This window comes from Cervus elaphus, chromosome 13 (assembly GCF_910594005.1).
Source record: "Cervus elaphus chromosome 13, mCerEla1.1, whole genome shotgun sequence".
NCBI classification, from domain to species: domain Eukaryota; kingdom Metazoa; phylum Chordata; class Mammalia; order Artiodactyla; family Cervidae; genus Cervus; species Cervus elaphus.
The window spans coordinates 71,284,995-71,296,031 of record NC_057827.1 but is presented as its reverse complement, the minus strand read 5'-3'; the positions used below and the strand labels follow the sequence as shown (position 1 = coordinate 71,296,031).

At 67.6% G+C, this 11,037-nt stretch overlaps 1 protein-coding gene across 1 annotated transcript; it reads right to left on the bottom strand.

Annotated features, from left to right (window-relative positions):
- Positions 1 to 425: 425 nt before the first annotated feature.
- TEDC1 (tubulin epsilon and delta complex 1) lies at positions 426 to 10,695 on the bottom strand. Its single transcript, XM_043922315.1, has 8 exons — positions 10,408 to 10,695; positions 10,232 to 10,310; positions 9,740 to 9,942; positions 9,306 to 9,461; positions 8,374 to 8,472; positions 6,099 to 6,185; positions 5,000 to 5,188; positions 426 to 4,434 (listed from the first exon to the last, which is right to left on the bottom strand). Exons 1-8 carry the CDS (start codon positions 10,549 to 10,551, stop codon positions 3,916 to 3,918), a joined length of 1,476 nt encoding a protein of 491 aa, XP_043778250.1. The 5' UTR covers positions 10,552 to 10,695; the 3' UTR covers positions 426 to 3,915.
- Between the last annotated feature and the right edge of the window lie 342 nt (positions 10,696 to 11,037).

The window sequence follows — 11,037 nt, the reverse complement described above, 5'->3', positions numbered from 1 at the left end:
GACACAGGGAAATACAGTCAATATCTTGTGGGAAAAAAAGCGGAGTCACACAGTCGTGTCCGACTCTTTGCAACCACATGGACTGTAGCCTACCAGGCTCCTCTGCCCATGGAATTTTCCAGGCAAGAGTACTGGAGTAGGTTGCCATTTCCTTCTCCAGGGAATCTTCCCGACCCAGATATCAAACCCAGGTCTCCCGCGTTGCAGGCAGACACTTTACCAACTGAGCCACCTGGGAAGCCATGGAAAAGAATCTGAAATATATATATATATATAATTGAATCATTTTGCTATATACCCAAAACTAACAGTATTGTAAATCTACTATATTTCAATTTTTAAAAAGTGATTTTGTGTTCACGTCCAATCGTGTCCAACTCTTTTTGCGACCCCATGGACTGTAGCCCGCCAGGCTCCTCTGTCCCTGGGAGTCTCCAAGCAAGAACACTGGAGTAGGTTGCTGTTCCCTTCTCCAGGGGATCTTCCCCACCCAGGGGTTGAACCTGTGTCTCCAGTGTCTCCTGCATTGGCAGGCAGATTAAGATGGCAAATTCAGTGATGTGTTTTTTACAATTTAAAAATGTCCCTAAGTGGGAAGGGGAGAGACGGGACTTGTAAATAAAGACTGGAAGAGGGAATGCCCTGCTGGCCAAGTGCATGAGACTGCACACTCCCAGTGCAGGGGGACCGATGCGGCCCCTCGCTGGCATCTCCGGTCCCACACACCACAACCAAGCCCCAGAGCCCCAACCAGACGGCCGCAGTGAAGACACAGCGCCACCAAAAAGAGAGAGAGAGAGGCTCTAAGAGGAAAAATGACTTTCCAGAGGAGCCACCAGCGGACATGCCCCACGGCCAAGAGAGCAACAGACCCCAGGCGCCAGCCTGACCTCACCCACCCCTCACTGAGCCCCAGACCCTCCCCACCCGGGGGCAGAGGGGCTGTTCAGAACCAAGACAGGACCTGGCCCTAGACAGGGTACCCCCGCCAGAGACACAAGAGCCTGCAGTCCGTGCCCCTCCCATGCAGCCTCCCCGGAAGCACCCCGTTTCCTGACCCCCCTCCTGGACAGGACACACAGCACTCTGTCCTCCCCCCAGTCCCCCCCCCCCCCACTGCCCTCACCCCGGGCAGGCCTACTCTGACCACCGCTGTCGCCTCGGGCCTCCCCACCCCACACGGCGCAGCCCCCGCCCCTTATGCAGGTTCGTCTGGGTGTCCGCTCTCCCCCGGGCACCGGGGGTGGCCCCAGGGCAGGCACACGGGCACCGTGGCGGTCCTGGCTGCCGGACAAGTGGAGAGTCAGCCCAGCCCCAAGGGGAGAGCCCGGTGCCCGGCCGCACTCGGCAGCCAGGACCCAGCTGAGGCCCCAGAGCTCACAGGCATCTCGTGGGCAGCGGCCACGCCCACAGGGAGGACATGGGTGGCCAGCTGGGCCCCACCGGCAGGGACTGTCTCCTACATGCCGCTCTGAGATGCTCCTGCCCACCCGCACCTGGACTTCAGTGGGACCCGGGGACACCCTCAGGCCACAGGGAAGGGCATCTGGGGGCCTGTGGTCCTGACTAGCGAGCCGCGTCCCCAGGCCAAGGTCAGGCCAAGGTCGACCAGTGTGAATAAGGCAAGGGAGGGGGCCAGTAGACAGGGAGGCCCAGCGCCCGGAGGACCACGGAGACGGAGCGGTGGGGGTGAGAGTCTGGGTGCGGGGGGCCCCCGGGCCCCCGCCCTGCCTTCTGAGGCCCTGCCCTCTGGGGCGAGTGGGACCCCAGAGCCGCACGTCCCCAAGGTCACACGCGCGTGATCAGTGCCTTTTTTTGGCTGCATCACCCGAGGATCTTATGTCCTCGACCAGGGGTAGAACCAGCCCGTCCTGCGGCAGAAGCACAGGGTCTTCACGGCGGGACCCCAGGGAGGCCCCGAGGGTGCGAGCCCCCACTGCCCGGGTCGTGGCTGTTCTTCTTGAGGGTCTCCTGCGTGTCTTCTGCAGCGTGCTTGTTTTCTAGGACTCGGACCTTTGGACCCTGGACCCCAGGCCTCGGCAGGGGGCCTGCTGCCATGACCCTCGCTCCCTGCCTCTCCCCTTGGTGACAGTGGGACGCCCACCTCGAAAGACGTGCCTGAGGGGGCCTTGGGGGGGCGCGGTTCGAATCCAGGCGCCCCGCCCCCCTCACCCACAGGCGGCCCTGCCCATCGTCCCTGGTTACAGCGAAGGCGACTGTCTGGTCATTCATCTGATCACCTGTTTCCTCTCCTCTGAGGCCCCTGGACAGACAGCTCCATCCGCTCCACTCCAGCCTTGACACAGGCAGGTGTCACAACGAGCTGCAGCTCCGGCTTCTTTCAGTGACCAGGCCTCCGCCTCCATGCCATGACTCCCCACTGAGTGGGGCGTGGCGTGCCCGCCTCCTGCAGGGCTGTGTCTGCGGGTGGAGCAGCCAGTTCGGCTCCAGGGTACACGTGGGCCTGCGCTCCCCCACGCGGGGCCAGGGGTGGCGGGCAGGGTCTGAGCCCTGGGGTCAGGCCTGTGAACCTGTCACGTCACACGCAGAAGGGGACTCTGGTGGCCGGCAGATCAGGGGGAGTACAGATGTGGAGAAGCAGTGAAGAGTCAGAGAAGGAGCCCGTGAGGTCTGAGGCCCAGGGCAGACTCTCCAGGGCCTCCTGCCTGCCCACTGGACCTCAGTCCCCTGGAGTGGCCGGATCAGGACCACACTCACTTATTACAGCAGCAGGAGGAGCCCGACCCCAGGGGCCCTGCCGCCCACCAGCCTGGCCTCTCAGGCTGGTCCACCTCGTGTTTCAGGATCAGCGCCCCAAGTCCCACGGACACATGGGGCTTCTGACTGAACTGTACTGGGCCGGAGGGTCAGCGGGGGAGTGACAGCCCCAAGGCACTGAGTTTCCACTTGCGTTTTTAAAGCTCAGGTTCCCAAAGGCCGTGGCCCTCACGGCCCTAGGGAGTCCACAGGAGGCAGGGAGTCCTTCCGTGGACTTGTTCCCATCCAGCAGGCAGGAGGGCGGTGGTAGGAAGACGAGAAGTGGCCCCAACACCCGAGGCGGAAGGCCTGGGTCAGGCACCTGGACCCCAACTGCAGGCAGCAGGGAGCCACGGCCTTGGCAGGAGGGCTCCAGCCGCGGAGGGGGTGCAGAGAGCCCAGGGGCCGGCCACGGGGTAGGGTCGGACAGGCGGTCCTCACAGGGGCGTCTGCTCGCCGCTGCCGGGTCTGGCCGGTGCGCCAGAGGCCAGTGCAGAGGCGCCATGGGTGTGCCCCCACCTCTGACAAAGGCCCGGACCAGCTGGTGCCCCCAGGCGTGGGGGATGTGCCAATGAGAACATACTCTGGGGGGCCCGGGGTCCAGGGCCTGAGCCAACCAGCGGCAGGTCGAGGTCAAGCGCCCGGGGAGAGGGCAGCCTGGACCAGGAGGCCGAGCCTTGGCTGTGCCCACGGGGGTGGGGCATGGGCGCGAGAAACCAGTCTCCCAGGACGGGGACAGGCCAGCTCTGACAGGGCTGGCGGGACGTCCACAGACAGATGACTCTTTGTCAAGCTGGGCCCCGCTCCCTTGCGGCCTAGAAAACAAAGCCCCTCTGTCCGCACTGGCCTCCCTCCCGGGCCCCTGGGCACCACCCCCAGGGACAGAGCAGAGCCCCCACCCAGGGCTCCCATCACACACGTCCCAGGCACAGGCTGGCCCCAGTGGGGTGTGCAGGGGCGCCCAGTGTGCGCTGCCCGACACCCACCCCACGCTGCAGGCCTCCCCATCTGTCCAGCACCTGGGGAGCCCCAGGCCAGCCCCGCCTCGCCAGCCTGCCCAGGGGCACTCCCCGGGCCTGAGGGGTGCCCCCTTCCCCGACAGAGGCCAGCTGGAGCCTCGGCTCTGCCAACAGGCCTCCACGGCGTTCCTCTGAGTCCTCACCGAGGCCTGACGCCCATGGCACCACTGTGGGCTGTCACAACCTCCTCGGGGGCACAGCCCGGGCCTGCCCCAGGCCTGGGGGGAGCAGGCACGCTCTGCCCAAGGTGGGGCCCGGGGCCCAGAGCCTGCGCCGCTGAGGATGGATCCTGCCCATTCAAGGCCCAGCCCGGACATGGGGGCGCCTGCGGCACTCCGCGTGTGGGCGGCGGGACCCAGATGAGGCCGGGCCGCGCTCCCGCCAGCCTGGCCAGCTCCTGCTGACACTGGCCCTGCAGCTGGCGCAGCATCGCCTCTAGGCAAGCCTCCCGGGCCCTGAGCGCCTCCGTCGCCTCGGTGGCCCACAGGCCCGGGCCGCCAGGCACCCTGGCCTCGGTCCTCACCAGCCGGCGGGGTCCGTGGGGCCGGGCCTGGTCCTTGCCCTGCTCCCAGGCCCGCTGCAAGGCTGCCAGGTCCTGCGCCACGGCCGCCTGCAGGGCCCGCCTCGCGGCTCTCCACTCAGGCCCGTGGCCACCAACCTGCACAGGAGACAGCGGCAAGTAAGCCAAGGGCGCCCCGTCCACCAGGACATGGCCCCGGGCCCCTTGGCTCTCACTGAGCCTGACCCCCGCCCCCAGCCCCACAGCAGCCCCTCCCGTTGCCTAGACGTCACTTCTCCCAGGGCGGGAGGACTCCCCAAGTTGGCACCAAGGCCCGGCCCCTCCAGGCTCTCACCCTCATCCAGTGCTGGGTGCTGAGCCCCAAGCTGGGGGTGCTAGGCCCTGGGACACGGCCCGCAGCCTGACCACCTCCACAGCCCCGAGCCCTCAGGACCACTCTGCCTCGGGCCCAGCTTCGCCCCGAGGTGTGGAGGGGGACTGGGCCTGGCTGCTGCCTGCAGGCCGAGTCCTGGGGGTCTGCTCAGAGCCCAGGGCGCAGCCCCAGGGAGCCCACCCCCAGCCCCACCCAGTACTCCAGACGTCCAACAGGATGGCCAGGGTGGGGCACCGGGGAGTCTGGCAGGTGAGCCCACGTCTTCCAAACGGGGCAACCCTGGCGTGGAAGTCCACAGTCAAGTGGCCCAGGCCCGCAACCAGCTCTCACCGCAGCCTGCCAGGCGGCCCGCCGGGCCTCCACCGCCTCCCGCAGCTCCTCCTGCAGGGCCTGCAGCTCCTCCTGCAAGGCCTGCAGCTCCCGCACCGGCAGCCCCGCCGCTCCAGCCCCTGGCTCGGGGATCCTAGGCAGAAGCGTGGGCGGTGAGGCCTCCAGGGGGCAGGTGTCCAGGACTGTGTCCTGCAGGGAGAGACCTCAGTGAGAAGCAGGGTGGCAGGCCCGGGTCTTGATCACGGGCCGGGTTCCCCAGCCAGCGGGGAAGAGAGCAGGGCTCAGCTCCTTCCCCGAGGTCACAGAGGGGGCTAGACAATGACCTTCACCCCGGGGGGCCTGGAGGCCAGGGACGCACAGAGGCCAAACTTCCAGAAGGCTGAGACCCTCTGAGGAGTCTGGATCTCCCCAGGAGCTGGGAAGGGTGGAGATGGGACAGACAGATGTCTGAAAAGAACCCCACACTCGAAACCCAAGGCCCAGGTGAAAAACCACCTTCAGGGTTGGGCAAGGTGGTGTCCCCGAGACCTCTCTTCTTGCCTGGAGAATGGGAAGACCCCCAAGGCCCAGGGCTGCCGTGGCCAGGGCCAGGCAGGGATGGAAGGGGAGGGCGGGGCAGGGCAGGGCAGGGCAGGGGAGGGCAGGGCAGGAGAGGGGAGGGCAGGGCATAGGAGGGGAGGGGAGGGGAGGACAGGAGAGGGGAGGGCAGGGGAGGGCAGGGGAGGGGAGGGGAGGACAGGAGAGGGGAGGGCAGGGGAGGGCAGGGGAGGGGAGGGGAGGACAGGAGAGGGGAGGCCAGGGGAGAAGAGGGGAGGGCAGGGGAGGGGAGGGGAGGGGAGGGGAGGACAGTAGAGGAGAGGGGAGGGCAGGGGAGGGAAGGGCATGGGAGGAGAGGGGAGGGCAGGGAAAGGGAGGGGAGGGGAGGGCAGGGAAAGGGAGGGGAGGGGAGGGGAGGACCGGAGAGGGGAGGGCAGGGGAGAGGAGGAGAGGGCGGGGGAGAGGAGGGGAGGGCAGGGGAGATGAGGGGAGGGGAGGGGAGGGGTGGGGAGGGGAGGGCAGAGGAGGGGAGAGGAGGGCGGGGGGGGGGGCGCCTCCTGACCATCCACCGCCAGAAGACCAGCTCCCGGTGCCGCCACTCCAGGGCTGCCTCCAGCCGCGCGTTCTCCGTCTCCAGCCGCTGCAGCAGCTGCAACGCAAGACCCGCAGGTCAGAGCCGAGCACAGGGCCCCTCTATCGCGCTCACCTCACTCCCACCTCCAAGCCTAGTACAGCAGGCCGACGGGCGGGGCGGGGCGGCCTCACCCCCAGCACCCCCAGGCCAAGCTCACCAGGCCCTTGACCACCCTGGGAGCCCCCATCCCCACCCCAACCATGGGTCCTGCAGGTGGGGGCTGAGTGCCGGTGCCCCTCACTGGGGACGCCACGCCACATCCCGGCTGACAGACGGTTGCACCCTGGAGGCTTTGGGCAGCTGGGCATCCTGGACAGCAGAGGCTTCTGGGCTCTGGGAGCCCCACTCCTGTAACCCCCCTAAACCGGAAGGCAGGGCCGGGGCCCAGCATGGAGAACACAGCCGCAGGGCCCCCTGCACCCCGCCCTGCCCCCAGGCGTGCGTGGGCCCAGGTGGCCTCTGTGCTGAGCCCCCGCCCACCTGCCCAGGCCGCCACCACCTCTGGAAGCTGAACGGGGTGAGGCTAAGCGTGGTCCACCCCAAGGGCCCACGGCAAGTGACAGACACATCGGCTTCTGCAGCCCCCCAGGACTCTGGTCCCCTGGGAAGGCCCAGGCCACTCCCTCTAGAAGAGAGCCCAGAATGTGATCTGGGGCCCAACAAGCAGCTGGAGCCGGCGTCGAGGCTGCCCTGCTCGCCTCCTCCCCCAGAGGCTGCGCGGAGCCCCAGGCCACAAGCATCTGCATGCCCACCAGGCCACCAGGGGCTGGACACCGCTGTCCAGACAGTGGGGGGGGGAGGGGTGGCGGCCTCGAACACCAGGCCAAGGGCCCAGCCCAAAGCCAGTGGAGAGCAGAGCAGAGGCAGGCTTACTGCAGTGAGAACTGCCCTGTGACCTGGGAGAGGGCTGTGGACCTGGGAGGGTGGAGCCATGTGCCCATACCACACACACACATACACACACACACACGCACACACCCGCTGGCGAGTGAGAAAAGCAGCTTCATGAGTTCCCAAAAACAGTCCCGGGGGTGCCCATACCCCCACACACAGGCCGTACAAAAGCAGATGGGGGACAAGGTACTGAGAGCGCAGTAACCACTCCACAGCGTGCCTGACCACTGATGGCAACCAGAGACCATTCCAGAAGCTTCTGGGACCCATCCCAAGAGCACAGGCCCTTCAAGTAGGCTGCTCCCAGCTGCTACCCACAGACCGTCCGGAAACCTTGGGAGGAAGTCAACGTCCCCCTCGGCCTGGCCACGACGCCGTTTTCAGTCCTGTGGCACCAACTCGCACCAGCACCCAGGCAGAGGGGGAGTGCCCCCCCACCAGCACCCACGGAGGCTGGGGTCCCAGACAGCACCAGGCTGGGGCTGCCACAGTCCCCATGCTCCCCCAACCAGGGGACCAGGGGCAGGAGGCCCAGGCCCCGCTGAGTCACCCCAAAAGGGGACCGAGCCAAGGGCATCTCAGTACACTCAGCTGCTGCCTCAGCACCTCAAGGGCCAAACACAGTTCCTGCCCACAGAGTCAGCCAGACAGCCGCCAGGAACGCCAGCCAGGTGGGTCCCAGGGCCACCCTGACCCCACATCAGGGAGCAGACCCCCAGGAGCACACAGCACTACAGCCAAGACCTGCTGGGTCCATCCTGAGCCTCAGTCATTCTGCCCGGCCAAGTGCCCCCAGGCCGGGCAGTGCCGGCCTTACTCTGGATGGCCAGAGTCCAGCACTCAAGTCATGGCCACGAGCCTGTCCCAGGAGCCCCTGGCCACACGAGCCCCCGGGCAGGGCACAGTGTTGGAGGGGGCTCCTGAAAAGAAGGTCAGCAGAAAGAGGGCTGCTCCCAGCCCATCACCAGGTGATACCTGCACGGGCTCAAGGCACCCACACCCGCCAGCCCAAACCCTGAGCATCTTCCTTCATCCCAGCGTCCCTCCGCCACCACCACGGCTGGCTGCCAGCCGCCTGATGCCTGTGCTCTCCCTGCGGCCCAGACCGTACCAGCCACACACACACTCGTGGCGGCACTGGCAGGCCAGGGCGAAGAGAGGGACAGAGGTTGCGCCCATCCCCCATGCAAGCCAGATGGTGAGCTTGACGACCACCCACAGCCCACAGCCGATCCACTGCCTGGGTGTGCCACCCTCCCAGGCCCCTTCTCACCTTGGGCCACACCCACCTCGGTCCCACCAGCCTCACCTGCCGGCCGCCCTCGGGGTCTCTGAGCAGCTCCGTTTCGGTGACAGACAGGTGGCCAAGGCTGCGGTCACTGTGGCAGCCACGGGTGTGCGAGTGGATCTGAGACACAGCACAGGCCCCATGCTGAGCGTGCGGGCGCCCCCCAGCACCAGGCAAGGTACAGACCAGGAAAGGGGGTTCAGAGAGGGCCCGGCAAGGGAGAGTCGTCAGCACTGCTGAGGCTGGCTCGGGGCCCACCAGGAGGCCCTGCAGAGGGAGGAGCACCCCCATCCGGCTCCTGCACCCCTGTACCCTCCTCAGCTCATCAAGTGGCAGGCCTGGGCGGTGGCAGAAACAGCCCCGGACAGGCTCGGTGGTCCAGTGAGACCAATGGCAGGGACACACACTACCTGGGTCTGGGGGGCAGGGAGGTCAGCAGGGGGGCACGTCCCACACAGCAGGAGTAGCTGGAGCCCAGACAAGTTCCAGGAAAGGTGAGCAGAGCAAAAGATCCTCTGCCAGGGGTTCTAGCACCAAAGAGTCCTATGCTGGAGGGAGCCCAGGCCACCCACCCAGTCACCTCTCAGCCCAGAACATGCCCTGGGCTGGTGGGGGTACCCCTGTGCCCCCACAGCTGAGCCCTACCAGCCTTCAGGACCCCCGAGAGAGCTGACCACTGCCTGTAGGCCCACACCCAGGAGATGGTGGGAGGACCAGGTGCCTTCCCCCACTGGCTTCCCTGATTCCCTGCCCCACAGACACCCAGCAGCACCTGCTCAAGGCCCCTCCTGAACAATCTGGAGCCCCAGCATCCCACCGTCGGGCCACCCTCAACCAGTTAGTCCCCAGCCAGACACGGGAAGGCCCATATCCAGCCAAAGGCCGGCCCCATCCCGAGCTGGGAATGCTGGACAGGCCTGTGCGGCACAGAGGCACTGCACGAGCGGCACTACCTTGCCCAGGAGGGCGCACTGCTCCTGCTGACCGGCCATCAGGTTTCGCCACCGGAGCCGCAGCTTCCCCATCATCCACTGCAGGTGGCGGATGTCCACAGAGCCTTCTGCTTCCACATGGGGAGCAGGCGGGCCAGGGCTGGCCAGGGCCTCACACTGCAAAGGGAGCAATGGTCACACGCTGCCCCTGCACCCCATGCAGGGACCCCGAAAGGGAAAGGAGACCCATGAAAGTGACCGCCACCAGGTCTGAGGGGTGCCAGGAAGAGTTGGGGACAGACCCTGTGGACACACCGGGCCCTGCCCTGCCTCCGTGTGCTCGCCCGGGCATTAAGGAGGGCAATGCTGACCCCCACAGGGCCGACTCCGCCGATCCAGCTCCCGCACCCCGGATTCCAGGCCGGGCTGGGCCCGGCTCACACTCCTGCACCCACCTCGCACACGGGCATCTCGTCGCCCAGCCTCACGTGGCTCTGGGTCAGCAGCCGCTCGGGGAGGGGCCCGCGGGCCAGAAGCCAGGCCAGGGCCAGCAGCAGCTCACGGCCACCCTGGGAGCCGTCGTCCTGGAGTTGCACCAGCGCCCGCCTCGGGTAACCCTGGGAGTGCAGCACCGACTTCACCCAGCGGACTTGAGCCTCTGCGATAGGAGACGCCAGCTCAGGAAGGCCACCAACTGGAGGCGACAGTGCCCCAGACCCTAAGGAAGGGCCCCACCCGCGACCCCAGAGCAGAGAGCACGCTCGGAAGGGTCCAGTAGGGACACGGGGACCTAGACAGGAGGCGGGGAGGGGCGGGGTCACCACGGCGGGTCCGACGGGGAGGCGGGGCGGTGGGCGGGGCTCTGCAGAGGGCTGTCCCGTGAGTGGTTGGTGGGCGGGGCCCTGTGCGGTGGGCGGGGCCGGGGCGGGCCTGGCGGGAAGGCTTACCCAGGGCGAGCGAGACCGAGGCGCTGTCGGCGGACAGCGGCGAGAGCACACGGAAGAGCAGCCGCCAGAGCGCGGGGGCCTGCGGAGATCAAAGAGCGGCTGCCAGTGGAGCTGGCCACCTCCCCTCGTCCACCCACGGGTCCACCGCGCCCGGCTGCCTGCCCTGCTAGCCTCACCGCCTCCGGACGGTCAAACTTGGCGCGGCGGAAGATCTCGGGGCTGGGCGCGGCGGGCAGCGTCCGGCTCAACGCAGCGATGGCCTCGGGCAGAGCCCGGGCCGCGTCCGCCGGGTCGGGCCGGCGCCGCCGCCGCCTCCCCATGGAGCTTCCACTGGCCTCCCCCGGACCGCGCGCCGCCCGCGCGTCCAATCCCAGCGAACGCGGGTTTCCCGCGCCCAATCGCCGCGCAGATGCCGCCCCCGCTGAGCCCGCGCCCAATCGCCGCGCAGGTCCCGCCCCCGCTGGACCCGTACCCAATCACCGAGCAGGCTAGGGCACGCCTCCAGCTCCCGCCCAATGAGCGGCGCCTCCGACATTGGGTGCTGTCTGTGCTGCCCAGTGCGGAGGCACTTCCGGTGCGTCCAGCACCAATCGGCGTTCAGAGCTCTGCGGGGCCCGCCTCCGCGACTCAAGTGCTGCAACCCTGACACGCCTTGTCTGGACCCCGCCACTCAGCCCCGCACCTCCAGTTGCTTCAAACGGCTGCCGGGCAACCACCGACGGCTGGGAGGGCAGCGCTGCCGGGCGCCAACATCCCCGGGAGCGATCCTCGGCCTCCTCGAGCCCTCTCGGGCCAGGCCGCTGCGG

What these genes read in the sequence shown, in the direction of transcription:
- TEDC1 (XM_043922315.1), bottom strand. Translation starts at nt 10,551, where the DNA reads ATGGGGAGGCGGCGGCGGCGCCGGCCCGACCCGGCGGACGCGGCCCGG. An exon ending in CTCGGTCTCGCTCGCCCTGG is followed by an intron (nt 9,943 to 10,231) that starts GTAAGCCTTCCC and finishes CTCCTATCGCAG; the next exon opens with AGGCTCAAGTCCGCTGGGTG. An exon ending in TGGTCTTCTGGCGGTGGATG is followed by an intron (nt 5,189 to 6,098) that starts GTCAGGAGGCGC and finishes CTCTCCCTGCAG; the next exon opens with GACACAGTCCTGGACACCTG.